Below are 26,764 nucleotides of genomic sequence, written 5' to 3' on the forward strand. Positions count from 1 at the left end.
GCTAGACCACTAACTCATTTACTGAATATAGCCCATGAGACCTTGAAAGTGGACTTGAGAGGATTCCAGAGGGTATATTGTTAATCACAAGCTGGGGAGTTGAAGATATGACTTCCATTCGCTCCGGGGTAATTGTTTAACACGGGTCAGTGACACTCTTGATGAAGCTAGAGGAGGTTAAATAGACTCTACAGCCTTCTTCATTAACAAGAGCTTAATCCAAACAGTAACAAACTCAGCATGCAGCTGCAGCACACGGTCACGTCCCATTATATAACGACTATATAATTTCAGACATTCAGTTTCTTTTTAGCTTATGGTGGATGGACTTATCGCTACAGTGTTTCAAAGCAACCTAATAGGATCACCCAACAGTGAAGGTTCACCGGGTCATGTTGTGGAGTGCTAGAAACATGTTTGAGACATACCACCTCGTCATTGTTTTACTTACGGCACTTTGCTTGTGAGCAAATAATTTTGGCTTATGGCGTTTCTTTAATAAACAATCTTATGCTACACACACAGTAATTCTGGAGTGGCAAAACTGACAACTGTCATTTATGTTTTTAGTGAAGAGCTCCACTCTCTGGCACAGTTAAGTACTACAGTCTGAAGTCCTGCACCTGACTATTTTCACTGAATGGTTGTAACATGAAGCGGTCCTCCTCATAGCCACTTCAGTACACTCTAATATGTCCTCGCAAAATTGGCAGGCAACTTGACAGACACTGATGGGATCACCACTCCTTCACTGTTGAAAATAAGGCAACAAAAACACACGCACAGACACATTCTGATGGCAACAACCACACAGGATAAGGTCAGCCCAGGTTCCAACTCTAGTACCTCATGAGTTTTCTGCCCAGATTACATTTTGCAGTCAACCACACCATCATAAGTCATATAAGTGACTGAAGATAACCTATGAGATATAGAAATTTTACAAAAGACAAGTCAAGCCATGTTTAAAAAGGGAAGCTTCCATATTAAATTCTTTTATTAGACCTTTCCATATAAGATTTCGATTGAAAACACATTACATTACACAATAAAAATGTAGTGGTCCCCAAAAATTGCATAGAAAAGAGTATGCTTTACAAAACAAAAATACTATAGAAATATTTATTTCAGTACCACAAAACAAAAATAATTGGATGGCTATGCCAATGGTTAACAGTAGAATTTTAAACTCCAGTTCAAAATAATAAAAATAAAAGTATTAAATATATGAAACATTTAAAAACAGTCAGGTTCAAGACCACACAGGGTTTAATGGCTTCTCAAACAACACTGATTGAGTGTGTCAGGTGAGAAAACAACAAACAAAATAAACAACCAAAAATATTCACAACATTTACATCTTTACATTCAGGTGTGGATTTACTGTTTCTCAGCATCTAGAACAGTTCCTCTCCACCACAAACATCTTCATCTGAGAAAAAGTGAAAGGTGGCTGCCTAACCAAGGTCCTGTGGGCAACAGCTACAGGAGCCAGACACCTTGAAAGTTTGGACCTAAAATGTCTTGTTGTGTATGTACATATGTGTTTGACGTGTGTGATCTCTGAATAGGGCACAAAATATGTGCGTGCGTGTGTGTGTGTGTGTGGGGGGGGGGGGGGGGGGGGGGGGGGGATCTCTGATTAGTGTGTGAGGGATCTCTGATTAGTGCATGTGCATTAGTGTATGTGTGTGTGGACTCACTGTCCAGTGAAGTGTGAGTGTTTGTCCTGGTCCAGTGTGAGGTCCTCAGTAGACGGGCGGTCGGCCGTGCACTCTGAAGCGGTAGAGGCAGGTGTACTCCGCATGGCCCCAGTTGGACAGCACCCGCAGCTCTATGATCTGGAAGGCCACATCGTTCTGCTCCTGAGGGGCACAATGAGGTGGAATGGAGATGGTACACTTTACAGTCAAACTCAAAATTGAACATTTGCTACTGATCATACTGTATTGTATACTGGGTATAGTTAATTGTGTCAGGTTTGTGTATGGGTAGTATCAGATAGTCAGATAGAAGACTCATGTCATCTGTGTCTCCAAGAGAATGGACACAGTGTATTGTGTGTCAGATTGTGTCTAACCGTGACTGGGTGTGTCTGCAGAGCTTCTCCATCCTCTTCATACGTGTAGCGGCCCAGCAGCTTGCCCTCCTCCAGGTGCTCATCCTCCAGACCCTAAAGACAGCACACACAGCAATGAGCAAGGCTCAGCTAGTTCATAAAACACACACGCACGCGCACACGCGCTAACGTCAAAACAAACAGGATGGCCTGTAATGGGTGGTTTTACTGTTAGGGTAAATCTCTCAAAGTATGCCCAAGGCATTTAGGATGTTTACAATATGATTATTTTCATTGTAAACATTGTCACCATGTGTTCCAGTCACCTCTTACAAATCCCTCCAGTACAGTTTAGGGCTAACATACATTCCAACGCATGCAACCTGAAGGGTACATTATGAAACGAGAGAAGAGGTAAATGATCATAAAGATGTGTCCAAAGTGTAGCACTGTAGCTGCAGCAACTCGAGCTAGGCGGCACCGATTTGCTTTATTTTTTTTTTCCGTATCAACAGTACTCGGTGACCTCTGTGTGACAATTGCAGAGTTTTCCTTTAAAAGGTGCTTGCTCATTTAAACAGACACAAGTCTACACCTGCATTGCAGCCTCGCCTACTTCATAAATACAAAATGTAACATACAACAGTGGTGGAAGTCAAACCAACCATAGCCTATAACGAAACATTGTTACCTAGAACTTTCACACGATTCATGTTCACCTGTGCAGGTAACAGACAGCACATATTTACCATTACTCTTCCATTACACGGTCATCACTTGTTCAAAACACTCGCATAGCAACGTTTGTTTTTGTTTTCAACCCATCGTAGGCTAATCATCCAAAAAAGATTCAATGTTTTTGCGGTCTTACAACGTTCAGTTCCTCATGCTGCGCACTGTGACAGCTTTCAGGGCGCGCGGGATGACAGTCACATGCTAAACTTCGCCCATGGCAACCCAGAATCTCAGAAACTGACATCACGTGACACCGGTAAGGGAGAAGAGAGAAGTAAGTGCGCTCTCTCCACCACCTAAACACGCAGTCTTAAATCGCAACTGATTTTAAGAATGATATCTTATAAGTTAGCAAAATATCTGTTCCTGGCTGGATTAATGGCATTTTTAGTGAATACTTGGAACATCGTAGGCCTACATGACTCAAGCTTGTGAACCCAATCCGTATCTGGTGTTGATGGTTCTGGTAACACCTGGTGATCGCGAGTCAAGGGACGCTGTTAGAAATTCGTGGGGACAGCGAGATTTGGTCTCTAACATCAAAATTATCAAACTCTTTTTCGTCGTCTTGGAAGGAGAGGAACGGGAGAAGGCCAAATATGCTCTTGCCAAAGAGAACTTGACACATGGTGATATCATTCTGATGGACTTTTTAGACAGCTATCACAATCTGACTATGATGATAATGATGATGAACTGGCTTGTCACTTATTGCTGGAGTACCTTATGCTATGAAAATTGATGCAGATATTTTTCTTAATGTCTATTTCCTCATCAACTTGTTGCCTTTTCCTGCTGAAAATAACTACATCACTGGATCAGTCATCAGTGATGGCATGCCTCGAAGGGATGAAAACAGCAAATGGTATTTGTCAAAAGACATCTATGCAGATTCTACATTTCCACCTTGTTTCCAGGGCTGGGTATGTGTTCTCAACAGACCTTAGAGCAAAGATATCTATGGCTTCGAGATTTGTGCGACCAATTCCATTAGAAGATGCCTATGTGGGATTATGTCTGAAGATACTGAGTGTCAGATCTGTATATGGTAGAAGCATGTTTTGGCTGCGAAATCTGTTCGAAATACGTCACCTAGACTATTACCGATGTACCTTTGCCAAACTTGTCCTAGTTGTAGACTTTCCTCCCTCTGAGCTCTTAAAGGCATGGCGAGATTTTCAGCAAACCAATGGTGCATGTTAATAGCCTTTGATATGTGAAATGCATGGATTCCAGTTGCTGCTACTGGAAGAAACTGGAATCCATGCATTTCCACTGTATTATTTTTGGAATCTGATCCCTTATCATACCTGTTCATTCTTACTTGTCGCTCGACTTATCGTGACTAAATTCAAGATGGCTGAAAACGCTTCGTGAAGATACTGTCTGTATAAATCGTCTTGTAAGTAAACTACCAGTGCTTTTTCAAAGTTCTCAATGTCTCGTTTTAAATGTCAGGGCCCTCGGAAGTCTACCAATGAAGTGTGAAGATACATTGAGCCTCGTAAATAGTGTAAAACAGTGATTTATTTGCATGGCAACCCGATGCCGAAGCACCACCATTGAAAAAGCTGTTGGTAGCATCGGCTAACAAGCGCCAGATTTTGGAGTGCAGGGGACAAGCCGAGATGGGCTATGAGACATACGTTCACACTCGATATCATGTTTCAACACACTTTAGGTCAATATCACACCGGAATTCTCCTTTAAGTTTGCTCCTCTTTGGGAGATCTCTTCTCTTATGCGGATAATTCTACCTCAATATGTATTCAAATACAAATGTGTAAATAAGTGCCATGGTATATATTTGCCTTGACTTAACTATACCAAAGAATTTGATATTATATATAAAAGGAGTACAGAGTGGCCTTCTCATCATTAAACCGAATAGCCAAATACCAACCAGCCCTTGCCATTTCTGCTCTACATGTCGACAGACGATGTGGTTGTTACATCCTGCCATAAGCATATGGCAAATTTCACTTATGTTGACAGCGTGAAGGAAATGCACCAAGTTAAGGCCTTCCTGACAACTTCAAAAAACTGGAACTGGAAAATGAACTTGAGCATGAGCAAATCAATAACATGTGCCTAGGCTGCATAGCCTACACACTCTACTTCAGCGTAGCCCATGGCCTTGTCTTATCATATAGTATTTTGGGACATAGTATTGAAGTCCTAAGACTGTACTATAGGAACAGTAGACAGACAATGTACAATCCACCTGCAATATTTTTTTAGGATGGTGTCAGTGTTTGTCTGTGTGTGTGTGTGTCAGTGTTTGTCTGTGTGTGTGTCAGTGTTTGTCTGTGTGTGTGTGTGTGTGTGTGTGTGTGTGTGTCTTACGTAAACCGCGTATTCTCGGGGAGCGCTGGTAATGTGTCCAGTCGGCGATAGCGACTTGGGGATGTGCTCAAGAGAGAACGCCATGGGAACCACACGCATAGACAACCGGATAACCAGGTAACCATGGGAACCCTTAAACGCCCAGCAGTTCCCTGGATGGACGTCAGGCTAGAGAGAACAACAAGACAAATATTTCCATCCATCAGTACTATTGGGTTACAAGAGCTGATGATGTCAGCTGTGAATGAGGATGGGAAACAATGCTGCAGTCAACACAGCTTGGAGACACCTGCATAGCAGGGATTAAATAAGCACAAGTCTCTGAGCCGGTCAGGTACCTGTATGACCACGCGCGGGGACTGGGAGAAGTACCAGAGAGGGAGGCCGAACAGACTCATCAGGGCGGTCTTGGTCTCAAACGTCTCGGAGCAACGAGTGCTGAGGATGCTGCCACCTTTATGTGTACGTACACACACACACACACACTTATTGCCTGGACTTTAAATTGGCCTCACCACCAGCTAAACTAATAAATGTAGCGTAATGTACCTCCAGACTCCAGGGCGTAGTCCCCCATGCCTGTGCGATCCTGAGAGTACAGCCTCAGGGCATTCTTCACAATCAGCTCCACATGCTGCAGAAAGAATGAGAGAAGAAAGAAAGAAAGAAAGAAAGAAAGAAAGAAAGAAAGAAAGAAAGAAAGAAAGAAAGAAAGAAAGAAAGAAAGAAAGAAAGAAAGAAAGAGACACAGGACTTACACTTACTGCTAGCATCTTAAAGACATTCATCTCTCTGCTTAGAAAGATCAAGAGGACTGTTGTCAACTGTAACTTAACCTATTAAGATGGGCAGCCTAGACAGTAGGAACTAAGTGCACTAAAAGTTCTGTCGGTCCTTTTTATTTTTACTCTGACAACACTTATATCTGACAAAACAGCCCAGTCAACCTGACACAGCACAGTTGTCCCTTGATTGTGCCATCACACTCACTCCAATGAGTGTCCCTCAATCCGTCCCTCAGCGCTTTCCACATACAGTCAGCCAACAATACAACAGAACTGAGTACATGCCTGTTTGGCATCACTTCAATTGATCAACAAATGATAGTAAGTGATTCAAAATAGTTTAAAACTGACTTATCGTATGGTTTTATTATATGGTCAGCGTCTTACGATCACTGATGTCTAGTTGCTAATCTGGTTCAGAAAGACACACGGTGGTCCTTGTGGATCTGCTCACCTGCTCGGCTAGTCCCGACTGACTAGTGGAGAGCCGCACGCTCTCACTCAGGGTCTCGGCACAGACAGACTGCCCCTTCTGCTTGCTCTGCTTCACCAGCTGAGACACGTTACCCAGGATGCTTTGCTCCAGGGCGGTCAGCGAGGCCTGCAGGTCTGAGCCGTTGACAAAGCGGGCGGCGAGCCACGGGAGGAGCGAGTCGGGCACCGTGCCACCCTCGGCCTCTGCGCCATAGAACAGGTCCTGCAGCTGCTGCTTTACCTGTGCAGAAACCTGCCGCCAGCACAACACCAGGACATTCAATACTCACATCCACCAGCACAACACCAGGGCATTCAATATTCACATCCACCAGCACAACACCAGGACATTCAATATTCACATCCACCATTTTGTTCCTAACTGTATGTGTATGATGCAACTCAAACACAAACACACACACACACCATGTCCTGGATGTTGTCCAGCTGCTCACAGCGCCCCTGGCATCCCATGATCCCCTGCAGGTCAGCTCTGATGCTGCCCAGCGCTGCCTCCAGCCGCTGCACCTCCAGCAGCAAAGCTTCATGGGAAACACGGTCCACAACATCACTGGAGAGAGAGGGGAACATTTTGGCATACAAGAATAGATTAGGATTGCGTCTGTGCTCGTGAGTAAGAGCAGCACTCACCTGACAGGGGCCGGTGTGGTCTCCTGTGCTCTCTGGATGTCCTGGAAATACACACACACACACACACACACACACACACAGATGCACACGCACGCACGCACGCACAGACAGACGATTATATTGAAATGATTGTACATGCCTGTATCCACTGTAAGCATGAGCTGTGGGTGTTCTGTGAGCATGAGGAATGTGACGCATGTACCTCCGTTTTCTGGGCCAGGTTCTCCAGCAGGGCCTCCAGCTCTGCCACTCGACTCTGATGGCTCTGCTGCTGGCTCACATACAACTGCTGCTGCTGCAGCACACACACACACACACAGTTAGGATATGTGTGTATGTATGAATGCTGGTATTATTCAGGGAAAGAAGATGTCTCACTAGAATACTGACTATAACACACTCAAGGGTAGGGCTGGGACGGAATGGATGTTTTCTTACCGTAGTTGGTTTAAGTTTAAGCTGACTGCATAACATGATTATTTCGTTGGTTGAAAACGTATCAGAATATCAGAAATAATCACGTTATGCAGTCAGCTTAAACTTAAACCAACTACGGTAAGAAAACATCCATTCCGTCCCAGCCCTACCCTTGAGTAGGGCTGGGACGGAATGGATTCATACATACACACATTCATACATAATTCATACATACACACATATCCAGACCTCTGCAGGCGGCTACATGAAATCGAATTCCCCAAATGTATCTTTTTTTTTTTTTTGCGGTGATGACTGTGATGAGCTCAGACCCGCGGTAGACGTCACATGACCGTTTGTATTTGTAGAATATGCTTGTATATGTGAGCACTTTCAACCCCTCATGGACCATAGAGAAACCTCAGTAAGTACACTCTCACAAAGAACACAAGGCATAGTTTTTCACCAGTTCAGTGTGCGATTTCTTTATGTGTGTGTGTGTGTTCCCTCACCTGTTTCATGTTGTTGGTGTTCCTCTCCACCTCGTCCTTGAGCGGCTGGAGTTTCTCGTCCATCATGGCCGCCACAGACGTCTGCAGCTGGCGCAGGTGGGCGCCCGTCTCCAGCTGCTCCTGCAGGGGGCGGTAGAGCGCCTGGAGCTGGGCACTCTTCTCCTGCTGCTGCCTCTCTCCCCGCGCCACGCGCGCCCACAGCTCGGCCAGCGAGCGCTCAACTCGCTCAACCCGCGCTGCACGCCCAACACGCTCCGCATCCACGGACAGAGGAGACGAGGAGGTCTAGAGGGGGAGAGGACAGACATAACGAGGGAAAGAAAGAGCAAAAGGAAGACAGGAAGAAAGAAAGAAGGAGGGAGAAAGAAGGAGGGAGAGAGAGAGAGAGAGAGAGAGAGAGAGAGAGAGAGAGAGAGAGAGAGAGAGAGAGAGAGAGAGAGAGAGAGAGAGAGAGAGAGAGAGAGAGAAAAATTCTTTCACACATTTTGTTGAAGTCTTTAGATAATCAAATACACACCTTTGGATAATCTAATGAATATAAAATGCATTACTTTGGATAATCTAATGAATATAAAATGCATACCTTTGGATAATCTAATGAATATAAAATGCATACCTTTGAATAATCTAATGAATATAAACTGGACACATATGGAAACACACAGCTAAACAGGTACATAAACTGACAGGCAGGCAAAGACAGTCTGCTGCACTGGCCATATTGCCTGTAGGCTAGTCGATCACATTACATACAGATACAATATCAGTAGTCTCGGCTGTGAACTAGGCAACAGCATCAACATGACTGGGAGTCGAGTTCTTTGGGGCCAGCTGATGAACCCACCTGTGATTCAGCAGGGAAGGGGGGCGGGACAAAGGGAACTGTGTGGTCCTCCTCCAATGAAATGTCTTTGAGGGAGCCAACCCTCCAATCAGTGATGTTGACAGCTGGAAGGATGGCCCACAAGGTAGCTGGACCGCAGTAGCATAGCACTGGAGAGGGAGGCAGCACAGTCATGAGGAGGGGAGACACATTAAGCCAGTAAGACATTGCAATGTGTTACAGTTGTGTCCAACATCATAACTGTACACTGCACCGTCCTAAAAAAAGTCAAATGGTTCAGTTTGTCAGATTATACGGCATTTTCCTGATTTTATCCCCAGTTCAGTGTCTGAGCAGCTTTTTTAGCAGGGATGAATCATCAAGACCAAATAAGGTACAACCACTAACCCCATTTGACTATATAGTATAATATATGACTATGCAGCGCAGCAGAGAAAGTGGTTTCAAGTTGTATACCATCCAAGCAAGTGGCGAGCAGCGTGTGTGTGTGTTGGACTAGAACTCACCCGCAAGCAGGAGCAGGGGGATGAGCAGCAGCAGCAGTCTGCACAGGTTGGAAAGGCACCTGCTTTTCAACACACAGCAAACCACAAAGGGCCCTTATTCAATGTGGACAACAGTCAAGACCTTAATATCAGCTGCAATGTTACAAACACACACACAAAACACACACACACACGATCATGCAAAACACATACATACAAACGCACACACGATCACGCAAAACATACACACACAGAGAGCACCAAAACTCATGCCGCATGGCAAGTGGCAAATATTATGCCCTGTGGAGGAACTCACCGTGTGACTAGGAAATCCCTGAGCAGAGACATGAGGGTGAGCAGTTGCTGCCATATTGAAGACGATCCTTTGGCTACACACACACACACACACACACACACACAGATATAACAGGACACCAGAGAAGATTAGTGGTACTATTCTAAGCTCAGGAGAGTAATGTGAAAGAGTGTGTGTATGTGTCTAATATGCACACACACACACACACCAGAGGGGCTACAGTATTAATAGTCAGTTGGAGACATGCGTTGGGGGTCAGCAAAGTTACTGAATCCACAGACCAACTTAAAAGGAGAGTCCAACACACCACAGAGAGAGCAAGACTGCAGCAGTCATTAAGTTAGCCAAGAGATTAACAAGACAAAAATAACACTATACACCAATGGCAGAGAAGTCCACACTCACACACACAGACACCACCATGCAAAAGACATTCCAGCAGACTCCAGTCCAAAGGACCCATATGACGGACTAGTCGGCTTTGTTTTATAATAGCATCATAGCCAAGCCAAGGACACTGGCTATGTGTAAAAGAAGCAGGGAGATGCACCGTCTAAAAGACCAAACACAAATACACACACAACTACCACAGCATGCAGATACAACAAGACATCCAATTCCATCTATTCACCTGCTACTTCTACTCCCTATGCCAAAACACCAATCACACACACACACACACACAGACACAGAGACACACACACACACACACAGACAGAGACACACAGACACACACACACACACAGACCTCAGTGGAGGGTCAGTCAAAAGCAAGGGAGGTCACTACTAGAGTACACATGCAAGCGGCGTTGGTGATCACAGCAGCCTTTAGAAGGAGCATCACAATGACCTTGGGACATGAGGGCCAACCGGAGGAGAGAAAACATCTTCTGAGTGACCAACCAGATCCCAAGGACCAGTTTCTGGCCCAGCCACAGTAGACCATGGCCTTAGTGACCAGGGACAAGGAATAAAAAATTAATTAATTAAAAATTAAAAATTAAAAAAAAAATAAAAATAAATAAATCACGCAATAAGTAAAGGAAGGGGGGGGGGAACTAGCAAAAACAACAAATTTGGAATTTGCCATTTGGGTTACTTACTGTTCACTACAGATTATATGAAACTCAGAAGGTGAACCTAGAGGATCTACACTTCTAGAAGGTGATCTACAAGCAATCAGATATTCTTGAACTGGGGCAAACTATAGCAGGCTAACTTAAAAAGATCAGGTAAGTTGAGGTAACCTGTATAAGCTAGGAGTTCAGACAGCATGCCCCGTGAGCGCTTTGCTCTAGGGGAGCGTCTGTGGTCAGCGTGTGACACGGTCACGTGCGCGTCCAGGTGCTGCTTCCCCTTGCAGTCATCACCTGTGGCCACGGCAAGACAGGTAAACAGTGAGGGCCAAAAACATAATCAACTATTATGAAGATTACGTCACACTTCAAAGGACTCCATGCATTCAGACATTAAACACGTTGGTCTCACCACTAATTACATTCAACAGTTTGCATTCTTTGTGATTAATTCATGGCTATGGAGTTCAGTAGGACCCTTGAATGGCTCATAGACCTGACCGCTTCTGAAACACTCTCAGGTACACACATTTACAGGTACATGTGGCATGTAATTGTGCATATACAATCACATAACGACCAAACCTAATGTCATTCATGGAAGGAACGTGAGGATGTCCGAGTGCTTCAGCCTATATGTGTGTGTGTGTGAAAATGTGTGTGGACATGGCTGAGTGACCGGTACTCACATAATGACGCGTCAGTGTCTCGGTGACCATCCTGCTTTGGGTGTCCCTCAGAGTTCATAGTGCTGCAGTACCTCCAGTCAGCTAGAAGAGACACACACACACACACACAGCAGAAATGATCAGATCAATCAGAGCGCTCCTTCATTCCTTCATACCCCTCTTCTTCTTCCTCATCCCTCGCTCACCCAATCACAGCTCTGGAGGGGAGCGTGTGCGAGGGTGTGACCGAGCGATTTGCATGTAACCATGGTGACGGGGCTACTACAGTGACAGCTTTGGGACAGATTTGTTTATGCAGGAAAGAACAACAAGACAAACTCAAGAGAGAATAGAGAGGAGGCGACAGAGAGGGGGAAGGAAGAAGGAAGCTGCCAGTGACCAGGTATGTTTAAACATCCGTGAGACTAAAGAAGAACAACGCTGGATGGAAGAGAAGGAAGTCGTGAGACTCGTAAATAAAACACAACAGGTGTGCCATCTAAAACAACTGGACAGGAGTCTGGGGAGACAGCTGGACAGGAGTCTGGGGAGACAGCTGGACAGGTGTTTGATGAAACTCAGAGGAGGAAAAAGGAGGAGGAGGACATGGGGGCACATACCGTAAATTCTCAAATTATGGCCGGGATTCTATTTATAGCCGGGCCTCGGATAATAGCAGGGGTCGTGGTCGATTCAGACAAATAAAGGCCGCCCCCCCCCCAAATACAAGTCGGGGAAATAATTGCCTACCAGTAGGGCTATCAGTCCACGAGCACTAGAGGACATTTATTTCATTGAGTTAAATCGAAAACAAAGAGCTCTTCTTAATATTTTATATTGTTGCCAATAAAAAAGTTGTTGTCCTACACCATGGGTCTCCCAACACGTTGCTCTCAAGCTACCAGTTGCTTGCCACCCCCTTCTTCTGAAATAGTGATCCATCAAATACACCGCAGATTTCAGTGCCCATCAGCCCCAACATTTAGCAATATAATCACATAGTAAATTAAATCCCAAAACATTTACTGGTAGGCCTATGCCGCTCCAAACGAAACGCATGTCTCATAATACATAAAACGTACGTTAGAATAAAAATATCCTTAACTTGCTGTTATCTACGCTAATTTGTTATTGTTCATGAAGGTGTGTCTGGCAAGATGTTATTTTATGAGTTTTTATTTCTAAGAATAAAATTCTACAACGGAAGCCCAATAAGAAATAAAGGCCTGCTTCGAATACGAGCCTGCCCCAAATAAAGGCCTGTGCTTTACACAGCGTAAGTAAATAAAATTACAGGTTACAATTTGAGGATTTTCAGTGTAAGTTGTGGCCTTCCAATACAACAGAGTCTAATCCAACTGTATTACTGTGGAGATAACAGCACCCTGGAGGTTTGCATGTAAGTGTGTGTGTGTGTAAATATATATATCTCCATTTATGTAAATAAATGATGACTCTACAGGTGTAAAAACAACTGCTTGTATAGACATAGGGCAGAGCCTAAATGATGACTCCTCCAGTCATTCATCAAAACACCAGTTTTGTGGACACCAGTCATACAATAACTCAGACCTGAGCAAATGAGTGAAGATCACACCAATCACACACACCAGGCCAGAGTAGTCTACACCAGGCCAGAGTAGTCTACACCATTGAAAACCCAAAACAAGCGCATGTGAGACCAGTGCCCAATGAAGACCAGAGATACAGAGTGGAGAGCTCGACCCATCTTGCAGTGGAGGTCACCACAAACCCAGGTGTGGGTGAATTCAACCGTTTACCTCCGATGACACGCAGCGCACCACAGATGGCACTGCACCAAGCAGCGCAGAGCGCCACCCTGTGGCAGAGGACACTGGGGAGGGGTGCCACGGCCCTGGCACTGGAGCGCCAAGCCCTCCTGCAGGCCTGTACACATGCCCGGGAGACGGAGCACAGGCCGTCTGGAGGAGGGGGTTACAGGGCAGGTCACACACACACGGTTTACTATCCAACACATATTTAGCCAGTCATGCAATAATCTTTAGGTGAGATCATACAGCTGTATAGCCGGAATATTTCTTTGTTCCTTCTTCACTTTAACCGTACAACAACCCAACAGCAGGAAGCCAGAGTGTGAAAACGGGAGATAAGGAGAGAGAGAGAGAGAGAGAGAGAGAGAGAGAGAGAGAGAGAGAGAGAGAGAGAGAGAGAGAGAGAGAGAGAGAGAGAGAGCAATAGTGGTGACCGTTGGGGGATTAAAAAGAGCACCCGTGTGCGGACTAAGTGGTCAGATACTTTTGCCCTGTGTGCGGAGTAAGCGGTCAGATACCTTTGCCCTGTGTGCTGACTAAGTGGTCAGATACCTTTGCCCTGTGTGCAGGCCTGCAGCAGCACAGTGTGGACGAGCAGAGAGAGCACACACGCCACAGACGCCGCCGCTCGCCTGCTGTACTCTACACACACCTCAGGCAGCAACAGCACTCCTACAGACAAAACACACACACTTACAGTATGCAAACCCTGCACAGTTCAGAGCATGCGCACCTACACACACGCACGCCCGCACACACACGCGCACACACACACACACACCTCAAAAACATCACTCCATTACTCTATTACTCCATTACTCCCTTAAACTTCACTATAATCCAACACTAGGGGGACATTCCAAGAAGGTCCATCAGTGACAAACATGGCTATGTTAACTCAGAGTACGAGGCAAACCTCCTCCCTGAAGAACACTATGTCTCATTCTCCCTACAAAACATAGGGCTCCTCTATAAAGGAGGTTTACCACTTGAGTGACTTATTCAGGTTTTTCAGCCAACCTCATACCGCCAGCAGTCCTCGAGATGGAGCATACACTTACCCAAAGTGTAACACTGAACCATTGAGATCACACTTGCACACGGACACTTACACTCACACTCACTCATGAGAAACACCCACAAACACACACAAAGCCTGCAAGCAAAACACTGTGTTACACTACACAAACAACAGTCACATTGCTTTGCATTAAACTAACATGAAGTTTAACGGCAAGAACGGAGAGGCGGACTTGACGTCTATGGATGAATCAGGAGGTCAGCGGTGTGTCTTACAATGACCACTAGAGGTCACTGTAATGTGTTCTAAATTGGCCCCAACCTTCTATAAAAGCAGAGACTCAAATTCAGTCATTTTCTAGTGTCACTATGTTTTTAAATCAGCTACCCTACCTTCACCTGCAAACAAATGGATTGATGTGGAATCCATTTCTGTTTGTGATGCCGTTTATATATATATATATATATATTATATATATGTGTGTGTGTGTGTGTGTGTGTGTGTGTGTGTGTGTGTGTGTGTGTGTCTTACCAGAGCGATGCTTGCGGACCTTGTCCCTGCTGTAGACTGTGGTGTTGTGGGGGACGGTGTGTTGGTGGGCTGCAGTGGGCGCCGAGGATGAGGAAGAGGGGTGTTTAGAGGAAGAGTGTGTGGCGGCCGACTGCTGAAAACTGCAGTCTTTGCACGTGATGCCGCTGACCACTGACGTCTGCATCACTGCATCACCGCTCGCAAGGATGGTGCGGTCTGACACACACACACACACACACACACACGTAAACAGGACAAAACACAGAATATGAAAGGCTATCAGAAAGACTGAAAACAGCAAGACTTTGTCAGTGCAAAAGCGCATCAGCTCACCGTGGTGATCACCGTCTCCATCCAGTCCTGTCAACACAGGAAAAGGAAGTGAGCCATGTACACAGGCACGAATGGACACAATTAATCAAGACTATTTCTGACCATTTTAATAATACTGTAAGCATCGGCATAAGCTAAGGCTACTTTGGAACTGTATATTGTTAGCGAGCCTTCAACCAGCGGTACTGAAACCCAGTAATAGGCCCTAGAGGGGCTAAAACACTAAAGCTCTGATATTATCAATTGTGTTTCTAGTACCAGAGAATGTCTCTCCCTTGGAGGCTGTGTGCAGGTTGTAGCAGCTCTCATACACGCACTGCAGCAGAGCCATGCAGACACACACAGCCTCTGCTCTCAGGAACAACGGTGGACAAAACTGAACATTCAAAAGTTTAATAAGTTTCACTTATTAAAGTTACACTTTACTAGAGTTGATGCTGACAATGCACTTGTCACAAGTGCAACAAATGAATAATAGAATGAATGACTTAAAATAATAATAATAATAATAATAATAATAATAATAATAAAAAAAAATTACAGACAAATCAGCCAAACATATCAGGCAAAAGAAATCAGCATCATATATTTGCCATTGGTTGCCCTGATTTCTAAAGATCGACATCAACATCAGCCACGGAAAAACTCCTAGTGGTCAACCTCTAGTGATGTGTACATTATTATACAAGTGAGTGTGCGCCCACCCCAGAAGCTGTCCATGAGTGTGCGCTCCTGGATGCAGGACTCGTCCAGCAGGGAGGAGAGCAGCGAGGCGTCGCTGGCAGCACAGCTGTGCAGACTGCTGTTGAGGGGCAGAGACTGGGACGACTTCTGGGGGGTCAGCAGCAGGGACTGGGAGCCGGACAAGGAGTGGTGATGGGATCGCCTACTCTTCAGAGGTCTGGGAGAGAGAGGGAGGGAGAGAAAGAGAGAGAGAGAAAGCGAGAGAGGGAGAAAGATAGCAAAGAGGAAGAGAAGTTAAGTAATTATAAAGATTTCAAAGACTTTTTAAAAAGTGAGAATGAAATTTACTAAAAAAGAAAGATGTCTTAACAGTTAGGAAACGTGTGGAAATCAGGAAACGTAAAAAAAAAAAAACAAAGAACAGAAAAGAGTGGAGTGGTGTGTGCGTGTGTGTTTACCGGTCCCCTCTGTAGGCTCCCAGAGCTTGTGAGTGTGTGTGTATGTATGTATGTGTGTGTGTGTGTGTGTGTGTGTGTGTGTGTGTGTGTGTGTGTGTGTGTATACATATATACACACACACACACACATACATACATATTATATATATATATATATATATATATATATATATATATATATATATATATATATACACAGTATATGTACCGGTCCTCTCTGCTGGCTCCCACGGCGGGGGACACACTGTGGCGCTCCAGCAGACTGTAGCTGGCGACCTGCGCCCCGCTGCCATGGTGACCGGGAGTGGTGTGGAGACGCAGACTACGACGGGACATCCTGGGCACCTCGACGGCCGGCGCAATCCTGTGCTCCTGCTCAAACTCCAGCACTGACCACGAGTAGCTGGAGCTGCACCCAACCGGCCAACCACGCACACACACAGACCACACACACACCCCCCACACGTCATACAAACAGTAGCAAAATATTAATCGTCATCATCACAGTGTCAGGGTTGCAGTCTTTCTTCCACGTGAATGTAATGTACTCAAATGACTGTACAGTACTGTAAAACTCCCAAAAGGCCTAGCTTTGTGTGTGAATTGCACCTTGTTGAAACTAATATTATACACTTACGGACTTGGCCCTGACTAACACAAAAGGGCATTTAGAAATGGCTATTCCAGAAGGAACTGGTCAACAGTTGTGCTTAGACTAAACACACCGTCTACTGATGGCACGGCCCACAAGGTCAGGACAGAGCTCTTGAGATCACACAAAACCACAGCCCAACACACAGCAGGGAGGGATTGTTGGAAAAGAAGAGAACTAAAGCTGAGAAATTTAAATGCATGCCAACTAACACATGGCTGTGATTTCAGGAAAGCCAGCATGCGCATGTACACACACACACACACACACACACACAGCCTGTATATAAAATCACTACCAGACTGCCACTGTGTTTCAACATGAAGACATAATGAGCAGAACTCTCTCCATACGCAGACTCCATACTTTGGCTTGATTGCTTCCCCAACGCCCTGTGCCAATAGCAGAGAATGAAAAATAAAGCAGCAACCCAGGGCCCTCTTGCAAGGAAACAATACCCACATTGAGCCAACACAGGCTAACCATTCACCCCTTCTCTCCTATTAAACCACTACATTGACGGCCCTACTGCTTCAAGGTTTACAGTCTAATCTCACTTGCCTGGACACACAAGTAATGTTCACGAAGGTCACGCACAAAGCAGAAAACAACGTGTCAATAACCTGACACACACACACACACACACACACACACACACACACACACACCCACAAAGAATGAAAGGGGAATACACACAGCACTGTCCAGCCCCAGCTTTCAAGACCCCACCTGTCGTCAGTGTTCATGCCACGGCAAAGCTATGTGTGCGCGGACACACATGACTGTGCACACACACACACACACAGCTCTGGGAGGGAGGGAGGGAGCAAGCAGGAGGGATCAGGTTAATTTAACTCGCCTTACTGTGATCACTTCCTGTTAAGAGGACAAAGGAGCTTGCTAAGAACTTTCGCTCTTGTTTTTCTCTCTCCCCTCACTCACTCACTCCCTCCCTCTCTCGCTCTCTCTCTCCCTGCCTCTCCTCCTCTACGGTTCAGTGACAGAAACAGTAGCTGCTACTGCATTATGAATGTGCAGAGGTAGAGAGAGGCTGTGTAAGGAGTGACATAAATGGCACATTACTGTATCTAGTGAGGCTTCCCGGTGTCCTTATCCAGCCTCCCGTCCCTCCCCCATCAGCCTAATCCTGAGGGATTAGCGGGCAGGATGGCGTCCAGAACCAATTACACTGGACAACCATTCTGCTTCCTCCACTGTGGCACCTGGACCAAGCTAACTCACACATCTTAACTACTGGACAGTTGCGTGACCATATCAGCCCAGTCATGTGTACACACACACACACAGGCATGCATGCTGTCCCGGACTTAACCACCAGTGTCCCAAATTCAAGTTCTTGTTTTTTTCCCATTCTACATAAAAAACAGCATAATAATCAGTATCACTGATTAACTCATTCTGGTCCACCATGTCAGTTCTGAACAATTTATTAAACACCATTTTATTAACATTAATCATCTGCTGTTTCACACAACACTCATTTTCAGAGATTGTGCTTTTGGCTCTTTTTTGAGGTTGCACTATACTTTCTCATTGTCCGTTGTTTTGACGGACAGGGTTGTAAAACATTCCGTCAATAATCTATTTTCACATGTCTTTAATTTCAGTGTCAGTTTGGCGTGATGTCATGGCCACAGATCTCAGTGGAAAAAAAAACAATAAGTAGCGTGGGAAATTACCACGAAGCGGTCAGATAGGCTACTCTCCTGCCGCGCTCTCACCCTCTCGTGCACACTCAATGCATTCCCAATTAAATGAAGTAGCAAAACGTAGTTAGATCTGCTGCAACTATGTATCTCGATGTAACAAGCTGTTTTGACATTGTAAAAGTTCTCTAAGAGTGTAAAGCAGTTTGCAGTAGCCTAACCACAACGTCGTCTATTGCTGGCCTATGATAACCTAATTAAATGCTCGGCAGGCCGGATATATGATGAACTAATAAATGCTCGGCGGGCCGGATTAAAGTGCGTGGCGGGCCTCAGTTTGGACACCCCTGGCCTTAGAACTGCCACAGCGAAATGTCAAATGCTAACTTAAATAACTGTTTTCATAGTTATAGGCTACCTTGCAACACTATTGTTTTGTCAAATCGCAGTTGCAGTAGGCTATTTAGCTCAGCATGATATTGGTGACGTTTGTCTGTCACTGACAGAAAACACGCAGCGTTTTAGAGAGGACTGTCATCTTGTTCTTTTAAGAACACCAGTGTAACCTTAGGCCTACACTATCAGTAAAAAATGTTCACAATGTCATGAAAACAAATGCCATTTACCTGCCTGCTAGTTAGGTAAGTTAACCTAGGAATATCGGAAAGTGACCCATTAGGCCTACCGCCCGTGCCCTATTTTTGTGTCGGCCTATGAGTTACTTAATATTCATTTAACCAATACAGCGGATTCCTAAGAAAACGCAAGCACCCAGCCCATTTGGGTATCTTACTATATTTGTAGCAAAAATAACATTGTAGCCTACAGTGATTTGAAGAGCAGTAAACAGTGTTGCAAGGCTGCGTGTACAAAACCGCTTCTTTACAGATCAGCTGGCTAACGCTGTTTTTGCCAGCTGCCCGTTACGCCAGGTCAAATTTTGTATAATTTTATTCAGACGTGAAAGATACGTTTAGATTCCCATGTGAACAGATTAGGGAAAAAGTACCTATTTTTAAATTTGCTTTGCCATTTTTTCTACTGTCCCAGAGTTGTCCTAGACATCATTCTATTGTGTCCCGGAAGCATTTTTTATGGTCCCCGGGACATAGTTAATTTCGAGCCCTGGGAAGGAGGACGTGCGGTTGGTCTTGAGCTTCTGCTCAAGATCTCGCAAAACAAAGTCAAGATCTCGCAAAGTCAAGATATCGCAAATCAAAGTCAAGATCTGGCAAAACTATAGTCAGTGTTTGTCCCCAGTACATGTTTCTTTTTTTTTTTCTCATGTCACTTCAGGGGCTCCGTACCAATGTATAGCCTAAAATAAAATAAAAAAGCCACTTTTCTTAGAGAGCCTAGTCCATGTCCAGACCCCAGTTCAAGACTCTAAGCTAAAGACAGGGAATGGATGCCATCAAATATGGCTATTTTTATCCTGACATTCCCAGCACTGCTACTGCAAAGATGTGTCACGAAATAAAACACACAAAAGAAACCCACATGAGATTGTGTTGAAATATTAACTGACATTGAGTTACTATTAATCTAGTGTTTCATTAGGCCCCATAATCCACTGAAAAAGTGTTGACCAGGGCTAATTAGAGGCAGAGCTGACAGCTGTTTGGTTGGGCACAGGGCAGAGCGGCAGGCGAGCGATTAGACACGAGACAACAGACGGCTAAGCTGAACACTGGGCTGCTTTTCAACAACACAACTGTCATCACCAAGAGGCCTACGACTCCAAAAGGTACCCCCTTAGCACAATCAATCTTTCTTTCTCTCTCTCTCCACACACACACACACACACACACACACACACACACTTCCTGGCAGTCTTTTCTGTTCCAATTTACAGTGAGGAGCAAAAAGCAATAAGATTCTGGGCCCTAACATAAGCATCAGCCTAATCATTTGTAACTACTAAGTTCAGTGTTTCCCATACATTGACTTTTTTTGTTGCAGCCCACCACAATATCAACATTGACCACCACACAATGATTTTCCAGGTTGTACTAAATTGTGCTTAAAGCTGGTTAGCATCATAACCATGCTGCGCTAATTTGTTAAAAACTGTTACATTCAAGTTAATTCTGCAAACCTACCACCACAAATAGAATTCAATTCTGTGGGAAACACTGAAGTTACTCCATGTTTCCTTAAGGTGGTACTTATGAAATGAATAGTAATACTCTACACACACGGTCAAATAATTTTCATATTTAAGAGGTACTATGCTTGAACTCATCATGCATCATGACAGTATTGATTTGTGCGTTATTTTGATGGACACACTACAATATTGAGTGACATCATCAACAGCCAACAGATTTAATATGGCCATATGCGACTGGTGAGACCAGAGGCTGAACAGCGGTCAGGGGACTGTAGGCCCTCGCCCAAGTCATGCAACAGACCCATTACCATTACAAGTGATCAATTCCAACATCTGCATTCAGAGGCAGATCTGAAGGATTACGTAGGAGGACCGAGATATGGTGACCCTCTGCATCGTCTAAGAAGTCGAAATGCATCAGACCAGTGCTTAGTTTATGCATGCATACATACACAGACGGACCCGATTACAGTAATCTCTTTGCACCCATACTGGGGGGTGAGGGTGAGCAAGTCGGACCCTCATTGCATAGCTGTACAAAACCGAAAACCATGAAAGAGGAGCCATGCCAAGCACTGGGAACCCCATATGAAAACACGCATGCAGAGCAGGCCTAAGTTGAGGAAGAGAACTAGTCTATTTAGGATCCAAGACATTTTAAAGATTTAAAAGGGGCTGTGTGAAGGATCTTAAAACTTTCAACAGGACCAAGAAAAACACATATGCTTAATATGCTCCATCATACCAAGATATCCACTTAAAGCAAGCATGCAAAACAACTTGCAAAATGTACTTAGACTAGCCTACTACATTGCACCTAAAGAGGCGCTGTCTGAAATATGCAAGTCAATGCAGTCACAGACGTGAACGTGACTGAGTGGTCAAGTCAATTGGAATCCTGCCCATAGCCCCTTTCAAATACAAACAGATGGTCCAGAGAGTTCGGACAAGTACAGCGCCAGGCGGTGAAGGACGGCAGTATGCAGGAATGGAGACAGGTAGGCAGGCGTGCAGGTCGACAGGAGTAGAAGTGTCTCACCTCTGGGAGTATGTGTAGGCTGCATGGCTTGGGGCACAGGGATGAAGGTGCGTATCAGAATGAGCCTTAGACATTATGCCCACTACCATTCTTCAGCAGCACTGACTGCAGGAGTCGAGGTAAGATGCATTACATAAGGACCCCATTTTAACAATCAGTGAGCACACACAGGAATACAAATCTAATGTCAAACAGCTCAAGGGAATTACTGTCCAAAAGCCATTTGTTGCAAGCCTCGTTGTTCTGTTAATTGACAGAACAACAATGTCTCAGACATTTGGCTACTTGATCTGCTGTCAAAGTCACACTGCTTTTCCCAAAACCAGTCACAGTCCCTTGTTGCCCTGAAACATGAAACATGAAACAAATCCACATGAACAGCTCCCAGCTCATAAAAGGCAGCTACCAACTGTCCTGAGATCTGACCGGAAGAACCCAGCTCACCAGCCAGCCAACAGCCCAGCTGCTGAGAGCCTGATCACCCACCTCCACCCCCATTTACAGTTGCCCTGGAAACTGGCCAAGTCACAACCAGGCTATGGGATGCCAGGCCACTAGAGCTAGACATCTCAGATGTCACATCTCTGTGCTGGACATGAGCAAAGAGCTAAGCAGACAGACATTCAGCAACAATGAGATTTTGGTCATAAAGCTAACATGAAATAAACTGACTTGGATAATGATATTTGCTAAACGTCGCAATCTTATGTAGAGACTGAAATGTCCTGCTGACAGTTCTAGCTGCCTGTAGATCAACTACCCCAATTTATTAATTGGGCACTTGTGGGATACACTTTCACTACACTTTCACTACACCAGGACAGTCTTGTGGTAGCATATCACATCAAGTAGAAGACATCAAGTTAGTCAGGTTAAGTTATATAGTTAACCTTGCAGACCAACATTTACCCTGCCTCTAGTACCGCTGTCCATACTGCTGCTGGCTGTTTACTTTTAAAAAGGATTGACGGAGCATAACCTACTCCAAGCAAATCACCACTGATAAGTCAGATGACGCCATGTCACAGGGCAGAGGGCGATTCTATCCCTTACAATCTTTCTTTACAACATGCTGACTGATTACAACAGGTTGTCTAATTTGTCTATAAACATTTATGGTGGACAACCTAAGCTTATTCGACCACGTGAACATAATATTTCAATGAACGTTTTCAATGCATGCCCAGGGCTCTACACTAACACACATTACACTTACACATAATCTAACATTACACTGCAGCTAACAGTTAAACATGCCAGTGCACCAATTGCGAATATTAAGAATGACTGACAACATTTAGGCTACAGGACACAGGATTTTAAAGATCAGTGCCTATTTTATTTTCAGTCTGTTCCATTTTCCTACATTTTGTTAATGTAAAATAATATAATACATTGCCATATCTGCATTTAGCCTGTATATCAAGTATCCTGCCAAATGTAGGCTAATTTATTTATTTGTGAATCCATCTGTAGCTAATCCAAATATGCCCATGGTGACCTATCTGACTGCATACTGCCTAATACTACTACTAAAACAGTCCATTTTCTCTTCCACAAAACCCAACATAGGCTAATATATATATACTTTTATTTTTTATTTGAAATATCTGAATTGATGGGGGCAGTAGGCAAACGTTAGACCTACTTTCGTTTTGCACTTCAGCTTGTATTCGGTGTAAACAAACAAGCATGCGTGGAAGCATGGAGTTGTCAGTAGCGTTCTACCTTTGAATAAAATGGTATTATGTATGAGTATTATGGGAGGCTACTTTTGTGCCTGTTCGCTATAGCTATATTTTGCATATTGCAGCCAATACGTCAACTGGGCTAAAAGGCATGTTAGGTTACCTTTCCTTCTCTCACTGCATTCTCAGAATCTCATCCTGTTCCTCCTATATCCGATGACTTCGGTGGATAGAAGAACTAATTTCTTCAATCTTTGCATCTTGGCTGGCTAGTCTAACTTTCCGCTTTTTCTGCGCGCTCTTGGATTTGATAGAAGCGACTACTAGCGAGTCACAACGCGAAACTGCTAACGTTGATGGGAGGTGTAGTTTTTATGCTGCATTCGCGACGTGATTCTATGGTTTGCACCAGTAATGTCTCTCGATGTTGCGGTGTATTTTGTAGACAAACATTTACATGGTTAGAAGTCATTCGCACCAGTGCGCCTAAATATTTTTTTGCACTCGCACGCCATCATTTTTACTCGCGAGTGAAATGGGCACACTGTAGAGCCCTATGCCAATTTACACTTATGTCACTATCGCCTTCATTCTCCACGCTGTATATAAAAAATATAGTAGTAAAATCCATTATCCACCTGCTATAACAACAACGGTAGCAGGTTGAGTGCCTAGACAGCATAACAAGCGATTATTTCTAAAAAGGGAATACAACACAATGCCAAAACTTACCGGTAGTTTGATTAAGCTCACAATCAGATGCAACGTTACAACGAAAACGAATGGTTTGTAAAATGACTACAGTATAAGCTGTGATTGTTACACTTGCCCTCAGGTCCGGCAAAGTAACAACCCACGAACTTCACCATTCACAGCTTCGCGCTACCGACAGAGGCGTGCTTCCCAGTGGGCGTGGTGAAAGGTCAAAGAACAGGGCTCCTCCAAAGATTGGAGGTAGTGGACAGCAAGCATGGATGCTTGGTTTGTTTGTTGCTCATTGCTAACTCAATGCTCCGTCTGGATACTTGGGAAACCTATATTCATTCACTCAAATTTCGTAATGCCTCAAAAAAGATCCTTGATTACTCCGCTTCAACCCTCTCTTGTTGGTCTACTACTTCATAAATAAAGCCAATCAAATATACAAATGACGTGCCTCAGCTTTTATTGACACCAGAACATCTTTATTATGACAGACTGACTTGACCAGTGGCCTGAACAGTTGTCGGTCTAAGCTTACTTGTAGGCTTATCAGGCTACCAATTTACCAAACTGGAGGATAACTGGACAGCAAACTACAAAAATCTGATAAAGCACCAATTAGGCTACACCCGCTGTGCATTAATTAAATAGCATAATGACAATATTAACCTCAGTAACCTTAACCAGGTTATCAAGTTGACACATGAAACTGGCTAGAGCCAACATATCTTCTTACAGCTGTTAAAATGATTCACTATGTAATGTATGTTATACCCAAAGATTCTAGAGCAGTCAATGACAGTTAACATAACGCTAGCAAAATTACCTTACTATTACCCTGACATTACATTACCAGATAAAGGTAATGGGTTAAGATGATCAAAGGACGAATCGGAGTCCATTTTCAGTTGCAATCCAATTGATCAAAATTCCAAACTTTAGCAAAGGAAGTTTCATCCCCTTAATTTCACAAATGGTTACAAAATGCTAACGTTAAAGCTAACTTTAAACATATTTAATTAATTAAAATAAACTTACCTTGCTTTGTTGGTGAGAATATGAGCAGAAGTCGTACAAAATAACTTTATTGAGTATGTAAAGTTAGTTCTTATCTGCTAATGATACGTTGCTAAGATGCTATGGACTACTTTTAAAAATAGCTAACCTCAACAGTTAGCAAGTTGGCTACCTAAAACAGTTGGTAAAGCAGGGTAAAGTTAGCTTTGTAAAGACAGGGGCTGACTGTTGCCTTCCTGACTATGATGTCGAGGTCCAACAGTAAACGGTCTAAAAGTCCGTGTCCATCAAAGATCACACTTTATACATAAACGCATACACACAAGCTCCTAACGCATGGATTCCTGTCCTTTCATGAGCGACTCAGGTTCGGTCCTTAATTAATGACGTCAGAAGATTAAAGGTGACAGTAGCAGCCAGATAACGAAACAAAAGTCTGCATGGTCAGCTAATTATTTTTTTAAAATGTACTCTCATTACTAAGTTCCTTACTTCTGGGCAAAGCAAAACCAAACAAAAATCCAAACCTGTTGTACAAACTTGGGTCCACAAACACTAATGTTTCGATGTATGTTTTTGGTTTGATTTGGGTTTGATTCTTAATTGGTTTTAGATTAGATTAGATTCAACTTTATTGTCATTTAACAGATTACAGGTAGGCTTACAGAGCCAATTAAATGCAGTTGACATCCAACCAGAAGTGCAAAAAAGCATTAAATACCAAGTGCAGGTAGAGTATGGTTGTGTAGATTAATAATGTACAGTGTATAGTTGGATAAATACAGGTTTTCCAGATGACATGTCTACAGAGATAAATATGTATACAGAGTATATATGTTGAGTATAAATATACATTCTATATAACTAATATATATATATATGTAATATAGATAGACACATAGATATATACTTTATTGATCCCCAAGGGGAAATTCAAGTGATATTCAATAAGTGTCATCATAAGTGTCAATCAAGTGTACATTCAATAAATGTACAGTATATAATATGTATATGTATATATATATATATATATATATATATATATATAAAAAAAATAGTATGGGATGTTAGCAGTGCAAGGACATAGGTAAAACAGTGTAGGAGTAAATGTAATCAGGTAAACAGTGCAGTAGTAAAAAGTAAACAGGTAAACTAGTAACAGCTAAAGTGCAAATGCTAGACAGGAGGTGTGGTTTTGTTCAGCAGTGTTACAGCCTCTGAAAAGAAGCTGTACCTGAGCCTGCTGGTGCGGGAGCGCAGGCTCCTGTATCGCCTGCCAGACGGGAGTAGACTGAAAACACCCTGGTGTGGGTGGGTGGGTGGCATCCTTGACAATGGATTTGGCTTTGTTTGTACAGTATTTATGAAATGTGTTGTGGATGGAGGGGAGTTGGGAGCCAGTAGTCCTTTGGGCAGATTTTACTACTCTTTGTAGTGCCTTGCGATCAGAAGCGCTGCAGTTGCCGTACCATTCAGAGCTGCAGTTAGTGAGTATGCTCTCAACGGTACAACAGTAGAAGTCTGTTAGAATCCTAGGACATAGGTGTGCTTTCTTCAGGGTTCGTAGAAAGTTAAGGCCTTCACCAGACTGGAGGAGTTGAGAGACCAAGAAAGATTTTCAGTGATGTGTACCCCAAGGAACTTAAAGCTAGACACACGTTCCACCTCAGCACCGCTGATGTGGAGGGGGATGTGTGC

General features: G+C 43.9%; 1 protein-coding gene across 6 annotated transcripts; it reads right to left on the reverse strand.

Moving 5' to 3' along the window:
- Positions 1-959: 959 nt before the first annotated feature.
- Positions 960-25,434, reverse strand: zgc:152977 (SUN domain-containing protein 1). Of its 6 annotated transcripts, none has more exons than XM_042083485.1 (21): positions 25,088-25,434; positions 16,397-16,597; positions 15,751-15,947; positions 15,047-15,073; positions 14,714-14,929; positions 13,714-13,833; positions 13,150-13,311; positions 11,390-11,470; positions 9,625-9,697; positions 9,330-9,391; positions 8,824-8,972; positions 7,980-8,264; positions 7,253-7,345; positions 7,051-7,091; positions 6,826-6,970; positions 6,380-6,652; positions 5,690-5,774; positions 5,479-5,594; positions 5,141-5,308; positions 2,081-2,173; positions 960-1,865 (listed from the first exon to the last, which is right to left on the reverse strand). In XM_042083485.1, exons 2-21 carry the CDS (start codon positions 16,522-16,524, stop codon positions 1,749-1,751), a joined length of 2,631 nt encoding a protein of 876 aa, XP_041939419.1. In that variant the 5' UTR covers positions 16,525-16,597; positions 25,088-25,434; the 3' UTR covers positions 960-1,748. The 6 variants fall into 6 exon arrangements, with proteins under 6 accessions (XP_041939419.1, XP_041939420.1, XP_041939417.1 ...); XM_042083486.1 differs by lacking the exon at positions 25,088-25,434 and adding an exon at positions 24,080-24,242; XM_042083483.1 differs by lacking the exon at positions 25,088-25,434 and adding an exon at positions 17,537-17,623.
- Between the last annotated feature and the right edge of the window lie 1,330 nt (positions 25,435-26,764).

The sequence above is a fragment of the Alosa sapidissima genome, chromosome 24 (assembly GCF_018492685.1).
Source record: "Alosa sapidissima isolate fAloSap1 chromosome 24, fAloSap1.pri, whole genome shotgun sequence".
In the NCBI taxonomy this organism is placed as follows: domain Eukaryota; kingdom Metazoa; phylum Chordata; class Actinopteri; order Clupeiformes; family Clupeidae; genus Alosa; species Alosa sapidissima.

Excerpts from the sequence above, each read along its gene's own strand:
- zgc:152977 (XM_042083483.1), bottom strand. The coding sequence starts at position 17,586 with ATGAACACTGACGACAGGTGGGGTCTTGAAAGCTGGGGCTGGACAGTG. Across the intron at positions 5,775-6,379 it reads AGTCGGGACTAGCCGAGCAG|CATGTGGAGCTGATTGTGAA; the intron begins GTGAGCAGATCC and ends TTCTTTCTGCAG. Across the intron at positions 1,866-2,080 it reads TGCAGACACACCCAGTCACG|GAGCAGAACGATGTGGCCTT; the intron begins GTTAGACACAAT and ends TGTGCCCCTCAG.